The sequence below is a fragment of the Pholcus phalangioides genome, unplaced genomic scaffold, assembly GCF_987345545.1.
Source record: "Pholcus phalangioides strain wild (caught in Gottingen) unplaced genomic scaffold, Ppha-v1.0 ptg000030l_1, whole genome shotgun sequence".
Taxonomy (NCBI): Eukaryota; Metazoa; Arthropoda; class Arachnida; order Araneae; family Pholcidae; genus Pholcus; species Pholcus phalangioides.
This window is the reverse complement of record NW_028301620.1, coordinates 7,384,733-7,404,190: the sequence shown is the minus strand read 5'-3', so window position 1 is coordinate 7,404,190 and position 19,458 is coordinate 7,384,733. Positions and strand designations below refer to the sequence as shown.

Sequence of the window (19,458 nt, the reverse complement as noted above, 5' to 3'; positions counted from 1 at the left end):
TATTTACTTACTCATTCTCGAAAATCATAATACCGGATGCCATTATGATCTGATTCCCCATGAACATGAAGCCTCCTAGTCATGCTCAGATCAGCCCGTTTCTAGAGAGAGAAGAGCTAGTCGATCTAGTTCGGAGGGTGGCAGGTACCGATCTTACATTGATCTTAGCTAGAAGTACAACAGCTTACATATTTGCATACTTACTAACGGAAATCATAGTGCCAGATCTCATCATGTAGCCCTCTGGCCCTATGAATAAGAGGCCCTCGGACCATATCCACAGCCTGGATGACCCTGTCCTGATGGTAGTAATGTACCGTGCCGTACCTCTTATTATATTGTTTGCACAGTATTTTTCATATTTTTCTACTGTACTTTAAAATTTCCGCATTGCATACATCTGATACTGTATTTATATTGTATCATGCAGAATGTTTATTTTGAATAAGTCATTGGGGGGATACTCTATAGCGTATGCCGCTAAGCCACCGAATTTCGGTGAGATTTAGGCTCGCTTGGCGAGGAACCACAGACACACACCCTTCCGTTTGACACGTCACCTCGGAAAGAACATATGACCTGTATTTTAGGGGGTATTTTCCCATGTTTTATCTTGATATTTTTCTTGATATTATCCCGATAAATGAAAATGTTTCTTTTTTTTCGCATTTTCAACAGAGCTTATTTGCATTGGTAACCTTAATTGAAATCGTGGATAAAGGTAATTTTCATTACTTACAAATGATGAAAGTGAATAACATTCATTACTTATATGAGCTGTTGAATAGTCTTTACTTGTTAACTAGGAGAAGACCCTTCAATTACTTCATTATGAGGACTTGAAGGAATCGACTAGGAGTAGAGGTTTAAAGTCCAATCCACACCTTCTCGTGGTGCAGCCTGTAAGTAGCCATGTTTTACACGTGGTGAACGGACACGGATGGGCTTCCTCCAAACCCGCACTGGTCAGCGTTGAAGATTACAGCCAAAAATCCTCTAAAAAGAAATATGAACTCTGTCTATAAACTAAGGCCCTCAGTCCGCATCAGTCTGAGTGTCCCTGGTTACGGCAGCGACCAGCAAGGCATGAAAACAGTTGGAGCTAATAATCTTTGGGATGGACCAGGCTGCCATATGATGATGACTTTGGCCGTGTATAACGGACGATCTCTTTTTTCAGAAAATCATTAGCTGGAGTTGGAAGAAGAACTGCAAAGAATAACTTGGGACATCTTAGGCATCTGTGAAATAAGAAGAAAAGGAGAGGAGAAAATCGAACTTTTGCCAGTGGACATGTATTTTACTACAGAGGAACAGATAATTGAACAACCAGTGGAGTAGGATTTATCATTCATAAAAAGTGGAAAAATTACATCGTTGAGTTGGACAGTACATCTGATAGAGTTGCAAAGTTGGTTATGCAAATATCAAGCAGATATCGGATATAGATTATACAAGTCTAGGACCAACAACAAGCTATTCTGAGGAAGAAGTAGAAGACATTTATGAAGAATTAGATGAGATGAATAGTATAAAGGAAACCATCATATCAAAATAGTAATGGGTGACTTCAATGCCAGAATTGGAGGGAGAAGAAGTGGTGAAAACTCAGTTGTAAGTATGGTTATGGTGTACGAAACGACAGAGGAAACCGGACTCGTCGAATTTGTAGAGAGCGAACATTTATGCATCATGAATTCGTTTTTTAAGAAGAAACCCCCAAAGAAAGTGGACCTGGAGAAGCCCAATTACTACTTCACCAAACGCCAACTCTGGCCATATCGCTATGTTGCAATTTACTGCCATTAATGAGATGGGATGGAAATGAAGACGCTGTCTATCGGTGGTCGCCTCAACATCGATATGGCAAAGCTTCAAGAACATCGCTATAAATTCCAGTTAGTGCTGAAGAATCGATTGAATTTGTTGTATAACACCACTGAAGATGGGCAAGATGTCACCCTGATGAACAGAACTTTAACCACTACCCTAAAAAAAGTAGCAAAAGAAGTCGCTGGAGAAAAAGAAATCAAACCGGTGAATAAAATAACACTGTACTAAAGACGAAATCTACAAGGCTATAAGATGTATGGAAAAAGGGAAATGCCCAGGTGAAGATGGGATTTCAATAGACATTATTAAAGAAGCAGGAGAAGAATTTGCCATTGTGCTACCTGCTTTGTTCACAAATTGTTTCACAAAATCGGATGCACCTGAAGATTGGAATAACGCAATGATGGTTCTTCTTTACAAAAAGGGTGGAAAAGAGGATATCAAGAATTATCGACCAATCAGTTTCTTACCTGTAATTTATAAAATCTTTACCAAAGCGCTGACATATAGGCTTGAATCAAAATTGGACGAAGTCCAAACAAAAGAACAAGCAGATTTCGAAGTGGATTTAGTATAATGAATCACATCCAAACAATTAGGGAACTCATAGAGAGACACAAGGAATATGAATTACCATTGTGCATGGCCTTTATTGATTATGAGAAAGCGTTTGACTCTGTCTTCAAATCTGCTGTTGTTAATGCTCTAGATGTAATTGGGGTAGAGAAGACTTACATCACACAATATCATCAAGAAAATATATGATAAATCAATTGCAACGATTCGTTTGGATAAAGGAAAAGCAATTTGGAGGAGTCACACAGGGTGATACTACCTCACCAAAACTCTTTACCTCTGTTTTAGAAAAAGTATTCAGAAAACTGGATCGGGAGAAAGGAATTAAAATAAATGGGGAATTTCTCAACCATTTGCGTTTTGCCGACGACATTGTTGTTATCGGTAGTAATCCAGACGAACTAGAAGAAATGATACAAGAACTGGCGAAGGCAAGTAACTATTCAGGTGGGCTTGGAAATGAATCTGCAAAAGACTAAAGTTATGTTCAACCCCTTTGCGTTGAAGAACACGGTCTTGCTCAACAACACAGGGATAGAAGAAGTAGAAAGCTTTGTATACCTGGGTCAAGAAATTACCATAGACAACGGAATGATTAATGAAATAAACAGAAGGATTAGGATTGGATGGAGCACTTTTGGCAAAAACTGTAATTCTGAAGAGTAACATGCCATTATGCTTGAAAATAAAATTGTTTAACCAGTGTGTGTTACCAGCACTAAAACATGGACACTCACATGCAAGACTATACAAAGGCTATAGACAACACAAAGCAGCATGGAAATTTGCATGCTAGGCATCACAAGGAGAGACAGAGAACGAATCACTTGGATAAGGAACACACAAAGGTATATGATATCGTGGAAAGAATTAAATATCTAAAATGGAAAGGGGCTGGACATATTGCAAGAAGCACGACAATAGATGGACCACAAGTATTCTAGATTGGTACCCCGCATGGTGTTAAATGTCCGAGAGGGCGTCCCCACGCAAGATGGATTGACGAGATCAGGAAAGTGGCTCGAGTCAACTGGATGGCTGAAGTATCAGACAAAGCAAAATGGAAAAAAATATAGAGGACACCTTCGTCCAGCAGTGGATTGAACCTGCCCTTAGGTTCCTGCTCATTAACGATTTTTAGCACATTTAGCCATAATTGACTATGTCTGACAACTTTTTCTATTAAGAATTGGTTGTATTTTTAGGTATTTAGTCTGATTTCTCGTATTTTTTTGCGATTAAACATTGCTAGGCGAGTCAAGCATGCCAAGCGATAAACAGTACCCTCCAACCGTAAAGAAATTAAGACGGAATCCAAGAATAAATTACGAGTTATAGTCTTGTGTGTGAGTCCGAGTATAAATATATGCATTGGATTTATTGGCGCAAGGACCAATTAGGTCAAACTACAATTCTTAGTATCCTGAAATTAGATTTCAGGACAATTCAGCGAAATCATGGTAATTGGTAATTTATTGCATTTTTTTATATAATTTTCGTCTGAAAGCATTTTTATCTTCCAAGGCCTAAATGATTCGCTTGCGCTCGAGCATCCTCAGCCAAAAATTGATGCTGTACCGTTATTCCTTGAATGAAGTGAGACTCTTATGGCCTTTTCCACCATCGTATAGTCAACGTTCGTTATAATGTTCTCGCTCGTTTTGTCGAAAACCGACGTTATATTGGACAGTCGTCACACAGAAAATAAAAACTTACGGAATTGTCGTCATATGAAAAAAAAAAAAATATATATATATATATATTTGGTCCATCGGTTATTAAGGGTCATTCAAGTATTACGTCAGCATCGAGGGGGGGGGGGAGTTCGGATTAGCTGATTTTTAATGGGGGGGGAGGTTTGAAGGTTGCTTACGTCATCAACCAGCCCTTTTTGAAGATATGAAGTATTCTAAGCTGCTGACGAAATTTTACTGGCAAGGGGGTCAAAAATGGCTAAAAATCTGCTGACGTATTACTTGAATGGCCCCTTATAGCTGCACTTCCTTAACCCATTTGCATCATAAGCGCGTATATGAGCGGAATTTTTCTGGCCATTAATCACCAAAGCGCATGTATGCGCTAGTTATTTATGCATAAGAAGAAACACTAGTAATTTAAGTAAAACTATTAAATTTAATTTTTCAAATTATTTTAAATGTATATCTTCATTGAATCAAGTAAAATTATAAATTCTTTGTGTACGCCATTTTGTATTTCGCTTTTTTTCATTTCCAAGTATTTCTAACTTTACACAATATGAAAAATCTTTCGCGATACGAGTCATTTCCCCACTTTTTCGAATGATGCATATGGGGTAACGAAGGTTTTGCTATAAAACGACACTTCAAAATCTTCCTCTTAAATAAAGGTTAATATATAAAATAATGTCAAAATTAATTAAATTAATCAATAATTTTATCATTAGAAAAATTATTAATTAAATAAAAATAAAAAACTTTAAGATATTTATAGCATTTATTTCAATCACGTCCATTCTAATATGTATATATCTTTAACATACCCAGAAATGAATCCGAAACTAAAATGTTTCAATCTCGCCACTAGATGACGGTAATAAAAATTATTAATGTTTGATTATACTACTTAAAATAGTCGAAATTAAAAATTAGTAGTTCGAATGATATTCCCTTCACATGCCAATCTTATTCTGCAAATTTCATCATAGTCTATTTTTCGCTTGTCTGTGTTATTTGATGTAAGCAATAATTCAGCAACGCAATTAAATAAAATGTATTCGAAACCGACACAATAAATGGAAATTTAACGATAACATTGTAGCAATATTTCCGCACACGCATAATCAGTGTCTAGAAACTATCAAATAGATTGCTTTATTATTATGTTGCCTATGTGACATTTCATAAAAAACTCACATAAAGGTGAGACATAATCTGTTTCATTTTTTACACCTATTTTTCAGTCATTTTCCAACTTAAAATGAAAAGAAAAAAAAAATTTTTTTGATTAGAAGTACGTGTAATTTATCTTGCGTGTGTTATTATGGTGCTCTATTGTCTAATGCTGATAAGACGGATAAGCAATCGAAAGACTTATCAGGTAGATATATTTACTGTGAAAAGCTTATCATAAAAAAACTGAAAAAAATAACAACCTTTTTTATGACAAATCCACGTGGCTATGAAATCCCAAAATGAGGGATTTGTATATTAGAGTCTAATAAGCATTTTTTTTCAACTTTATTTAAGGTCATTTTTTGGGAAAACGAATGTTGTTTTGGTTTGGATATGATATGGAATCAAGCAAATAAATGTTATTTTACGAATATTTTCAGCGAGCAAACAAAAATTACTGCCAATGTTATTACTGCTATGATGTTATTTAACATCAACATATTTTCAGTACTTCTGCTAGACAATGTAAACTAAAAACTATTGCTTCTTTCAACATGCTCTGCACATAGATTATTGCTGTGACATAGTTCTGTGCAACGAACTAAAACTTTTAGAAAACTTTCTGAGACATTATTGTATCAGGCCCGTTGCTAAAAATTTCACTCGGGGGAAGGAGGGGGGGGGGGTGCCAGACCCCCCATGTCCGATGCCCGAGTGGCCAGTGGCAAGACGCTCGTCTTCCACTATGAAGGTTGCCGTCAAGATCCATGGGTTCAAATACAGCCAAGAGAACATCAGAAAAGCTCTTTCCGATTGAGCCTGGGATTTCTGAGTTTCAGACGGCCCTGCATAGAACCTCCCCCAAGAAGAAAGCTCACTGAACTCTATCGAGGGTAGGTGCAGATCACGGCTAATATATTGCGCTGGTTCGATCGATTGTCCCGTATTTTACACAGACCTATTTTATCCATATAATTCGATTCTTGGGAGGGCTGATCACCTGCCTTCTGAATTCGTGACTAGCCCTGGGTTCCATCCTATTCATAAAATTTTTGTTCATTATAAATTTAGTTTTGATTCCATTCTATTTGATAAGTAGAAAAGATCTTGCTGTTGGATAAGGCTGAAGGCCCCCGGATAAGACAGGGGTCATGGGAAGAAAATACGGTTAAAGGGGGGCTATGGGCTGAAGAAGGTTGAGAAACACTGAGCTAGATGGCTGAAAATGATAGACGTTATACAGAGATATGACTAATATGATGCTATTTGGTCATGTTACTGGAAGTAAACACTCAATACCACTGTTCGCTAATACGGATCTGGATGCGTGATTCAGGCATGAAAATTCAATTTTATTCTTCCAAATTTCGTTCGACGGTATTCGACTGTATCTTATAAACAAATAAGTCTATAAGATACAGTCGAATACCGTTATAGTGACAAGATAATTGGTGAAACAGGGTTCACAATGGGTAGTCATAACCCATCAAACCCCCTTTATCACGAATTTTTTAATTCCTGTAACGGTAGGAAACTTCTAAATGGAGTAAATTATAATTTAAATTACTTTAAAATTGCTTTACTTTAAACAAAAAAATAAAAACTTATACAAGATATCCCATAAATTCAGGTGGATTTTAAATAATCAAGTCCATAAACTGACGTTTCGGGATACAGCGTCCTTAGATTTGCCAAAGGGTCAGCATTTTTCTAAAACAAGAAAAATTAGTTAAATTTTTTTGCGGATAGGTGACGCTGTATCATTGTGGTTCCTGATAATGACCGAATTGAATACCTGTAAAGGACTATGGGTATCAACAAATAGCGTCTGAACAAATTCTCCCTAGATAGTAGTGAATGTGAATTTTATTACGACTTTATAATGTCAACTTCTGTGCGCAGACACACGAAGGGCACGATTTTTGCATGGACAATTGGGGATATTTGCCGAACGCCCCAGTGCAAAATATATTCATTGACAAACGAAGCATCTTTGATCCGAATCGCAGGGAACTCTGATATTTCTGTTTTGTTCCGGACACGCAGTCACATGATTTTCTCTTCCACACACGAAGGGAGTCAGTCTGATACCACTGACTTACCCCTTTCAGACCCAGGCATTTATTTTTAAGAATTTTCAAAATGTTTCAGAGCATTTTCAACGGAAAGAAAATCACATTGAAAATATTAAAAGTCTGCGAATATTTTTTTTTTCTTTTCATATTTTCGAATAAAAGTTTTCTTAGCAAATTTCATTTTGCTAAGAAATAATTCACTTCGTTGAATTTTTTTTCAGCCAAGATGATGTAGCGTCTAGTCGTCTTCACATATAAATTTTTTCCCCGAATTTCATTGCTAAATTTTATGTAATAAATTACGCTTTCCCTTGAAAGACATCTTAAAAACTTCAAGTGCTGAATTGATTTTCTTAATCATAACTAACACAATCCTTAACTCCCTGGCGTGGGAATAAAAACCCCTAAATCACGGAATGCCGTTTTCCAATTAAGAAAATTAATATATTTAATGCTTGTAAATATATTTTCAATTACTCTAAAATTTGTTTACTTTAAACCAAAATTTAAAAAACGGTTATACAAGATATTCCATAAATTTATGCGGATCTTAAATCATCATCGTCAAGTCCACAAACTGACCGTACCGGGGTAGAATGTCCTTAGACTTGCCAAAGGGTCAGCATTTTTGTGAAACAAGAAAAAATGAGTTAAAACTTTTGCAGATAGGTGACACTGCATGATCATGGTTCCTGAAAATGAGCAAATTTAATCCCTGGAAAAGACGATGAGAATCAACAAATAACTTCCTGAAATAATTCTCACTGGATAATAGTGAATGTGAATTTTGTATTAGGACTTTCTATAACGTCAACTTCTGTGCATAGACACGTGCAGGACACGATTATTGATTGCATGGACAATCGGGGCCATTTGCCCAATGCCCCAAATTTTTCAAGCAAAATTATATTCATTGCCAAAAGAAACATCTCTGATATTTCTGTTTTGTTCCGGGTACGGAGCTACATGTTTTTCTATGCCACACACGAAGGGAGTCATCCTGAAATCGCTGGCTCATCCGTTTCACACCCCGAACATTATCATTTTTTGGAATTTTCAAAATGTGTTTGCATTTCCGATGTTACAAAATCACATTAAAAACATAAATGCCTACAAATATTCATTTCTTTTTATTTTCAAATATTCAATTTATTTTATTTTTTGTGAAGAAATAATTCATTTCGTGCAAATTTTTTCATCCAAGATGATCTAGTTATGGTCTATTCATCTTTACGTACACTTTTAGTCTCCTGGAAGTCACCTTGATAAAACCCCTGTTGCTCAACTTCAAGTGCTGCGTTCTGATGAAAGTTCATATATTCACCATCACCCCTACAAGGGTGGGGCTGACAGGGCTTTAGCCCTGGGCAATTCTCATCATTTTTTTTCTTTTCACGCTATAAATTAACTATAGAAAGGCCAGTGAAAAGTGGGCCAGTGGGCCCTGCTCCAGGAGCAATGGAGAGTTTTCAGATCCTTGTCTAAATCGAAAAAAGTTCTAATTTCAGAGTTTATTGCATCTTAAATTTCTTTAAAATCATTTCAACTCAAACACGGAGACTTTAAAAACGGGTTATACATACAAGGTGTCCCCGTAAATTTTTACGAATTTTCTAACATCAAATCTACAAACTGTCGTATCGGGGAAAATTATAGGAAAAAAAAAATTTTTTTAGAAATTTGATCATGATAGCGTTTGAATTTTTCGTCTTGTGTGAATGCTCGTGATAAATTATCACTCGATTTCTGTTTTCAATAATACGAAATTCTTGAGAATTTACGATAAAAAAATTATTACAATTATTGTTTTCAATGCATAAAAAATTGATTTTTATTATGAGTTAAAATTAATGAAAAAATAAATGTTCTCAAATTTTTGATCATGATAATAAGTTATTTTTTTCCTCTTGGGTGAACGCAAATAATATGTATGAAATTCGAGATAACTTACATGAAAAAGTTATTAAAATTATTCGTTGCAATACATAAAAAAATTAACTTTCATCAAAATTTAAAACTAATGAGATACAAATTCAGTTTCGATAAAATTTCAAGTTTTCCTCCTTGAGTAAATGCACGTAATAAAATACCATTCGATTTGAATTTTCAATGGTGTGAAATTCGAGGTACAGTAATTTACATTGAAAATATATTGAAATTCTCAGTTCGAATGTGTAAAAAAATTAGCTTTCATTATGAGCTAAAATTAACGAAAAAATTAATTTTCCAAAATTCTACCGTGACAATAGTTGTTTCAATTTTTCCTCGTTGGGTGAATGCACGCAATAATTTATCATCCGATTTCAATTCTTAATGGTGTGAAATTTCAGATAATTTACGTTAAAAAAATTAAAATTATTAGTTTCAATACATAAGAAAATTAACTTTCAATAAAAAAGAATTAAAATTAATGAAAAAAATTCCAAAAAAAAAATTCCATCATATTTTAATTTTTCCTCTTGATGAACGTAAGCGTAATAAATTATCGTTCGCTGCTTGAGTGGTGCAGTTGTAAGATGCTCGTCTTCGTGCATGTAGGTTACCTTCAGGGTCCATGGATTCGATCTGAGGGTAAGAAGCAAGTTTTGTGAGGAACTTCTACACATTTTCAGCCTCTTCGTTGGGCATTTTGTCTCTGTTGTGGCCTTGTATTTGTATTTGAATTTTGGCTACAAATGCTGCAGTGGTGGGTTGGTAAGATACGAAATTAGAGATGGGAAGAGTTCAGGGTACATGGGTTCAAAGCCACTCACCTCCTTTAAATTACACTTTTTCAGCCACCTCGTTGAGCATTTTGCCTGTTGTGGCGTTGTATTTGTATTATTTGATTAAAAGTATTCGTTTCAATACATAAAAAGAATAATTTTGATTATTAGTTGAGACAATGAATTAAATTAATGAAATTGAATGAATTGTGGAAAATTAAGTAAGTTAATCGTGAAAAGTCAAATAAATTAAATAAATCATGGAAAAATTGAATGAATTAAATTTATCATAAAAAAATTAAAGGAAGTAAATTAACTATGATAAATTAAATTACTTATGATAAATTAAATTACTTATGATAAATTAAATTACTTATGATAAATTAAATTACTTATGATAAATTAAATTCATCAAAAATTTCTCGATCACGGTAATATATTTCAATTTTTCCTCCCTCGGGTGAATGCACGTAATAGATCATCATTTACGTCACCAAGAGGATTTCGAATGCAGTCAATTTCGTAGGTGGAGAAATTGACGATTTATCATTATATTTCGTAAAAGAAACAGCAATTTTTTTTGCTTTTTTGTCGCCAAAAAAGCCACATCAACTTACGTTCATGTGATAAAAAAAAAAAAATAATAATAACCAGCTGTGCGTTTTTTCAGAGATCTCACGCCAAATAATCACGTGGCCTCGTGATGCAATCGGGCCTCCTCTTCTCTTTGCCTTTCGGTCGGGCTTTTTTAGAAGTTAGTCGAGTCTTTTTCCCTCAGTCGCGCGGCCACATGTTATCGAGCCAGGCCTGCCGTCATTCATTCATTCATTCTCTTGCTTTCGATGGCAACAACATGTGTTTTGTGTTGACGTTTTGCTGAAAGGATGAATATTTTGTGAATTTGTTTTTCTATACCGGAATCTGAATCGATTTAATCGATGAATAATTAATCGTATGTGTGGCACTTTTTTTTTTCATTTTCGAGAATCATTCAGGGAAGTTTTTTCTGTGTTTTATTTCGTTTTTGGTGAAGGACACAACGGTGTTGTGATCTTCAGCTGCTGCTGCTGCACGTGATTACACAAAACTTCGACGAATCGATCGATCATCGATTGGGATTTTAGAAGGGTTTTTTTTTTTTCAAATGAATATTTTTTGTGGCGATTAATGTCGGATCGAATCGATTGACAGCCAATGAACTGATGGCACTGGCGGCGAAAGTAGCGCAAATGAAGAAGAAATCCAAGAAGACTATGTCATCTGTTTGCTCGCGTAGAGCTTACAGCTTGTGGCCCAAACACGCGATTTATTACGTCAATGAACCCAAGGTGAGCAATTTTGAAATTTATTTCACATTTAGATTTTGTTTATTTTAAGACTACTGTTACGTGACCGTTGCACCTCGTAAATATTCCTCTGTGGAATTTCTAAGTAATTGGTACATTCAGGAACGTGTTGTACGTGTGTGTAAATGCGTCGCCATAACGTATTTATTTTGTTAGAGATTTTGCTGGTTTCGCTTTTTACTGGTGCTGCCATCAAAACCGCCTATAGGGGTGTGAGGTTACAGGGCCCCACGCGCTTACGGCAATATATAGTAGTTTGTTTTATAAATTCTCATTCATTCATTCTGGGATTATTTCTTTCATAAATTCTGAATTTTCATCAATTATGGAATTGTGTATTTTCATCTATTCTGCCATCTTCATTTTCATGTACAAAGAAAAATAACTCTAGAGTTTCCATTCGAAAAACTGTAAATATTTCTATCACAAATTCTGAATTTTCATAAATTCTAGAATTCTGCGTTTTCATCATTTTTTGAATTCTGAGCTTTGGATTTTCGAGTTTGTTGGAAATATTACTTTTACTTATTATAAATTTCCATTGGTGTGTGCTGAAATTATTTCTTTCATTTATTCTGAATTTTCATGGATTTCCAGAATTATTTCTGTCAATTATATCCCTTACTGGGAAATTGTAACTTATCAATTTTTTATGATATGCAAATTTTTAAAAAACAATATATTTTGGATTTCATGGGAGAATAACATCGAAAATTATCTTCTGACGATACAGGGGGTCCCCGGAGCATTGACTTTCACTACGTGGGGATCACGACATCAAAAAAATGTTTGGGAAACACTGTCATACATGATACAGTAGAACCTCTCAATAACGGACACCCATAGGTCCGAAAATTTTTGTCCACTAACGAGGACTGTTCCTTGTTGGATAGTAAGACACACTGAGTAGCGTAGACGCAATTCAAAAAGTGTCGAAACGGGAGATGTCCGCTAACGGGAAGTGTCTGGTATGGGCGGCTACTCATTGTAACACAATAAAAACATGCAATTTATTTTAATAAACGTTCATTACAATTGCTGGAAGTCAGAAACAAATTATCGGATAGCTCGTGTCATTTGATTTTCCCCTAGAGCAGTGGTTCCTCAAACTTTTGTCACCCGCGGCTCCCTTACACAATTCATGGTTCGTCCGTGGCTAAACCAGAATAGTTTATATAGTAGATGTTTTTTCACTTATAAAAGAACCAGTTCAAATCATAAATGGGCAGCATACAAATCAATATCTCCAGCTCGCTGCGATGCACCTGACGAAAGTTGGTGACGCCCCTAGGAGCCGCGACGCACATTCCGAGAAACACTGCCCTGGAGCTAAAAATGAATTTTTAGAGCAGAATAATACGCTTTATTACGAGATATTATGGTATTCGATGAGAAATGGAGTGGGGTGATGTGTTTTTCAGACATTCGGACAAATTGATGCCAAGCGCATCTTAAAAATTTCTATGAGGAGTTTTTGACGAACTGAGCACGAAATTTGTGCATTTCAATACAGTCGACGGATAATGTTATCATTTGGATATTGTTATCAGTTTTGCGAAAAACGAAACGGATCAATTCATAAGATGAAAGAAATTTATTTATTGTTACCGGGACTTCGGATAATGTTATCATTTTTCCTTTCCGTCGTTTTTTTTTTGCGTATTTTTGAAGCCAAACTTATTATTATTTTTCTTGTAATTATAGTTATCAGGCTGCAAGACTATATAAGAGGCTAGAAGATGTTCCCCCCCCCCCTCCTCCCTTGTTGACAGACATTTCCGTACTTGATGTCGTAATCATTCCGTAGTATTCGCTGTGATGCATGTACGTGTGAAGCTGCTTACAATTTCCTTCCAGGCGTATGACGAAAAAAAAAATGTCCTTTCTTTCAGTTCCTGATAAGTTTCTTTCAGATGACCAGATTCAAATTTCTTTTTTCCGGGGGAAGTCTTTCTGAATTGATCTATGAAACGTATTGTGCTTTAAAAAAAAGTAATAATCGTACTTCGTGATATATATACGATGAAATCTCGATATAACGATACTGTGGGGACAAAAAAAAAATATCGTTATAGAGGGATTATAGCTTTTTCGGGAAGGGGTAGTTTAACAACCGACAATATATAGCCATTTCCAAACAAGACAAATAAATATCGTTGTAGAGATTTATCCTTGTATCGAGTATCGCTGTAGCGAGGTTTCATTGTATATTAAACAGCTCCATTCTAACTCCTCCTAATGCCTAAATAACGAAAATTCAGGATTTCAGCTCAAAGGTGAAAAGAAGTCATGTTTTAGACTATTAAAAAAATGAACTATTGAACATTTTATAACCGACAAGCTGTTACCGACGGCTCCGCTCGCGTGGATTAAGTAATCTGAAAATAAGTCGGTGATGATTAACCCATAAAGTATTTGAACCTATCCTATCATGATCCCCCCCCCCCCCTGTGGTTGAATTTTCAGAAATCCCGTCCGAGTGGTTAGCGCACTATCCCTTTGGTGAGATGATCTTTTTTTGTGTCCTGCGCTGGCGTATATGTCGCTACAGGTACCACAGGTGTCATTCTCATTCACAGGTTTTTACTGCTGCGATCATTTTGCAATGCACGAAAGTGAGTGCTGTTATTAGAATTTTCGAAATTTTGTTCCTGTAACAGTAACCGCGAAAGACAGGTTTTAGTTTCTCATCTCGTTGTCGAGTGCATACTCTTAAACGCCCATACCTCGATTTTCATTAGCACTAGTTGATTTTTACGTCCGCTAAGGGCTCTTGTATCGGCAAAGTTATTTCATGACCACCCTGTATATATAGATGCTTGAAATGCGTGTTCAAATTGCTGCCATCTATTCACGAAGATAAAAGTGGCAAATATCGGAATGATTATGACTAATTCAAAGATCACGGGGCGCGTGTAATCTTTGATTTGTATTTTTGTGTGATATCGAAAATTAATTCCGATATCAAAGCTAAGAAAAGTGACAAGTCAGCATAAAAGAGAATAATATATACAGTGTGCACACGTGCAACAGGGCATATGGTGTTTTACTGGCGAACCATTGATCTTAAAGCAGAGGTCTTCAACCGTTTTGAAGTCACGAGCACTGTGTCTACACTATTCATCAAAACAAGAGCGCCTTTACGGCAAGTTTGACATACAAATGTCTGGAAATATTTGAATAATTCTGAGAATATTTCTTTCAATAATTGTGAAAACATTTCTTTCAATTCAGGAAATATTTCTTTAAATAATTCTCAAAATACGCTATTTCTTTCAATAATTCCGATATATTCTTTTCAATTTTCTGTAAATATTTCTGTCAATAATTCTGGAAATATTTTGTTTCATTCTGAAATAATTTCTGAATAATTCTGGAAATAATTTTTCAATAATTCTGAAATAATTTCTGAACCATTTCCCAAAAGCAGATTTGAAATTTCTTCCACCAATTTTAAAACACACTTTTGATTGAGGTAATGAAAAATGACTAACGCCGCCTGGCAGTAGAGTGGTTAGGGAACTAGCTTCTCACTGTGCAGGTCTGGGTTCGGGGCATGGATGTCTACTAACCTAACACTAACAAATTCCTTGGAAGGGTCGTGCTGATCCCTTGGGAATACGTGAAAATCACGTTATTATTATTAAAAAAAGAATTTCTGTAAGTTTTTGTTAGTCATTTCGTCGGCGGTGGGCCACTGCGAAAAGCAAAGGCCACATATGACCTGGCAGGTCATGCGTCGAAGACCCCCTCGGTTTATGAGGACTGCTACGTCGGTGACTTCCAATTCGCGGGCAGAGCGAATATAATAACATTTTCCCATTCCATTATTCTTTCTGCCTATAATGTTGATGTTATAAAGCAGCGTTGCTAATAAGTTTTTCGTTACAAGTTAGGGCGGATGATGGTCAGAGGATATCCGCTTGCCCGAGCCTAGTTTTTTCTTTTACACTTTGAGGAAATGAAAAGGGTTAGTAAGCACAGCAATGACAGCTTTTGTTATTTTTTTTTCCAGTAGCTAGGCTTTGTTACTTCGTCATTATTATTCGCGAGAATGCCATGCCTCAATGCATTGCTAAGAGCTCTCGATGGTGTACAGAAATAATAATAGAGTAACAATATATTTACAATGAACCTAGAGGATAGAGCTGCGTTTGTATCGGGAAGGACCTCAGTGTCCGGCCTATGCTCTATTGAATTCAAGGAAAAATAATTTTTTGGTAATTTTTCACGGAATATTTATATTCGGCACAAGGTGAAACAAGAAATATTAAATTATCTTCCGAGGTTGTTTTGACTGGTCACGATGTGGTTGGAGCCAGGGCTGCCTTAACTCATGGGCCCAGGACTCTCTAGTGAACGGATTTCCAACCCGGTCAGCTTTGGGTGTTCAGGCGGTCAGCTTTTTTGGGGCTCTGCATTATCAAACGCAACGTAACCCCAAAAAACCCCGGAAGATTTTAAAGAGAAATTAAAATATATTCGCAAACTGGTCATTATATTCAACTTTAGCGAGATAGTGTCGTTTAAAAAAAATTCCAGACCACTTGGATGACTAACCTAGAGAGTGTGCTGATATGTGAGTGGCCAAAAGAATGACTGGTGAGTGAGGGAAGAGAAAAGTGATCTAGAGTGAGTGAAAGCGTGTGAACGACGCCGCAAAACACTTTACGTGCACAGAAGCATTATCAGTCATTTTCAGACTAATTTTGTAAACTTACTCAACTTAAAAAAATGTTTCCTTTGTTAGCCCCTTTTGTCCATAACTAATAAAACGGATAAAAATAAAATTTCTTCACCAAAAAAAAAAAGTCTTCTGGAAAATATTGGAAATTACTTTACATACACACATATGTCACACGCATACATCGCAAAATATCAAGTTTGCTTCAAAACGTTAACAGTTGATGTTTGTGTATCGTAAAATAACACAGGTAAAACTTCATTTTATAATTGTGGTCAGAAAGAAAATAAGTCAAGGGTTTCACTAGCATTATTTCATAACACACGCACATCAACTCTTTTAAGGTAAATTTGATAATTCATTTTATTGCTCAAAAAATAATCGTTAATATCATACCATATTGGTTATTTCATGCGGCACATTAGTTGAAAACCGGTCACTAATTTCAATCGAAGAATGATAACAATTGAGCTTGATATTTGATAAGTGACAGAGCTGGAGTAATAGTTCAATGATGTGTTTTTACATGGAAATATAATGCTGTACTATAGTTATTTTTAATAATATCTCTAGAAGGAGTATTTTTGACGATATAATTTCACTTTTACCCTTTTGTTAGTTATCCGGAATTTTACCCCTCAATCTCCCTTATTTATTTATTTAAAACACAAAGCAACAGGTTGAAATCCAATTGCGGTTTGCATTAAAAATAAAAAGTAACACAGAATACGAATAAATAGTAAAATACAAATGAAGTAGCAAAAATTACACAAAATGCAAAAACTCAGCGCAACACAAAGATATATTCAACCCAAATCACAACAAATATCTTCTCAAGTCGGTAACAGACGAATGAAAAGTGCCCAGATGTCGAGGAAGGTCATTATAAAATTCAGAAAATCTGTATACAGTGCCGTATTTACCTATACATTAGTATTGAATGATTTGACAGCAAATAAACAATTAGATCTTGTATTGTGGCACTTAATACTAAACCACATTTCATCAAATTATGGACAAAAGTGACTAAGAAAAAAAAAGGCACTATTTTTTTCATGGTTAATAAGTTTTTAAAAATATATGGACTTTTAGAGTATTAGAATGACTGAGAACGCCCCCGGCACAGTTTTTTTTCGCTGCGCAGAAAAAAAATTCCCACATATTTTACAAGGTAGCATGCTATTTTGTCCGCACAGACAACTGTGCTAAACAAGATTTTATTTGTTTATAAAGATAACATTAAAATCAAGGCAAAATGTATATTTTAGCCACAACTAACCATTTTAGCTGATTAAAAAATCACTTTAATTAATTAAATTGCTGTGCTGATGTCTTGTTTCAATTAAAAGTATTCTAACAGCACCAATTTATCAAAAAACGTTTTCAATACGTTTTCGTGGGGGTGAACCATAGATAGTTAATTATTAGTCCAGACTTGATTAGTTTTGGTATGAGCCCCGAAATTTTAGTTAGTCCTAGAATAAGGCTTCTGTGCGTTCTCGAAGTCAAAATAATCCTAAAACTAATAATCGTCAGACTCCTCATTCACGCAGACTGAGTGAGTTAATTACCTTTCATAAATTATTCATCATAATCAAACAACTTGATTTACTACTAACAGCTCAATTATATTTCCCCTGACTAGCATCGATATGTGTGTGTGTTGATGCTGCCCAAATGAGGCTAATTAACGTCGGTTAATTAGCAAAATTAATTAATGATTTTCAGTGGTAATCAATTATTCTCATACCGTTTGTATTTTTGGGATTTGTTCTAGAAACGCACTTCCACGTCGAATATGAGTACAGGCTCGCCCAAGTTAACTATGAGTGATAGAGAGACGTATAATTTTAGAATGCACGTGAATAACGTGAATATGCAAATTTTCTACCGCTATCGATCAAGGTCATCCTTTTATAGTTTAGTTTTTCGTGTGAGATACAACACGGATTGGTGTCGGATACGAGTCTTGTTTGATAACATCTTCTCGAGAGTTTTACGAAATCGTCGTCAATATTTACATCTCAAGGTCCCGCTGATGATATTGATTAGGACCCGTTCTCTACAATAAGATCTATTTAATTATTTCATTTTATGTCGAAATGCATTCTGCTAAAATAATAATTATTATAATCACCGGCGAAAATATCGGTCATCCAAACACCACCCATTCGATAAAGTGACGGATCTGTTTCTTTGAGATGGAGAATAATCAGGGAAACAGATTTTCTCTCAATATTATGTCGAGGTGAACTCGGAAACAAAATTCAACTGGTTTCCGCCGGGACTCGAACCCAGGCCCTCTTGCAAACTGGGCATGCATGCTACCATCGACACAACTAGAGACACGACCTTGCCACGGCAACACGACCCCTTGGATTCATTTATTTTTTTCACTGGTCCGCAAACTATTTTTCTTTTTCGTTGGTTCGCAAAATTGTTCAACTATTTTCACCATCAGTCTGCAGTTGTAAAAACGTTGAAGAGCATAGGCTTGAATTAAGTTTCGACATCGAACAAACGGGGTTTCGTTTACCCTATAGTTGGTCTTCTAAAATCCGGATTGTTTTGTGTAAATAATGTATACTTTTGCGTAGAAATCACGATAAAAACAATCATGAATTTTATCAAAATGAAATCACGTGTTTTGAAATCTTATAAGTAAGCGAAATCGCATGAGAAAAGGAAAAATATACGTGCACTTGAATATGGATACAGGCTCTTGTAAAAGACATGACGTATATATACAGTCAAACCTCGTTAGTGCATCACCCGGTTAACACGTCACTCCGCTTACCGGGTCACTTTTTGGAAATCCCAATTGTCCTGAGGCAGGAATTGGCACAGCTAGTTTTAATTGGCTAGCTCCGTTTAACGAGTCCCCTCCGCTTACTAAGTCATATTTTTGCTCCCCCAAGAGTGACTCATTAACGAGGCTTGACTCTATATGCATAGAATGTCCTGTAAGTGCTGATGCGTCCTTTATCTCATCCACCTGTCGGTCGTAGAGCTATAATTAAAGTTTTAAAAGGTGTTCAAAATGTACCCTGTACCGTATACTATTCCACCAAACACCAACTCTGGCCATATCGCAATTTACTGAAATTAATGAGATGGGTTGGAAATGAAGGCATTGTTTATCGGGGGTCGCCTCAAGTTCATTAGGGAAAATATCTATATCCTCCTTTGGGTTTTCGAACCCAGGACCGTGACAGCATCTTACCACCACACCACTCGGGCGTTGTACCGTATACTGTGTTTTGAGAGTTAAAACACACTAATTAATTAGAAATTTATTGCCCTGTCTCTTCTGAGACAAACAAAAAGAATTTCACGTTTCTAAGTACAATATTCGGTGAGACATTT

At 35.8% G+C, this 19,458-nt stretch overlaps 1 protein-coding gene across 2 annotated transcripts in view; it reads left to right on the top strand.

Annotated features, from left to right (window-relative positions):
* The window catches only part of Epac (Exchange protein directly activated by cAMP), a 139,659-nt gene that overhangs the window by 37,630 nt on the left and 82,571 nt on the right, over nt 1–19,458 (top strand). Inside the window, exon 1 of one of the 2 annotated variants that reach the window (XM_089252761.1) lies at nt 10,815–11,390. The exons of the other annotated variant lie outside the window; for it this stretch is intronic. Within the exon in view, the coding sequence (XP_089108887.1) occupies nt 11,265–11,390 (126 nt within the window). The 5' untranslated portion in view covers nt 10,815–11,264. Of the gene's footprint in view, nt 1–10,814; nt 11,391–19,458 lie in introns of those variants that run through there. 2 annotated transcript variants of the gene reach the window in all.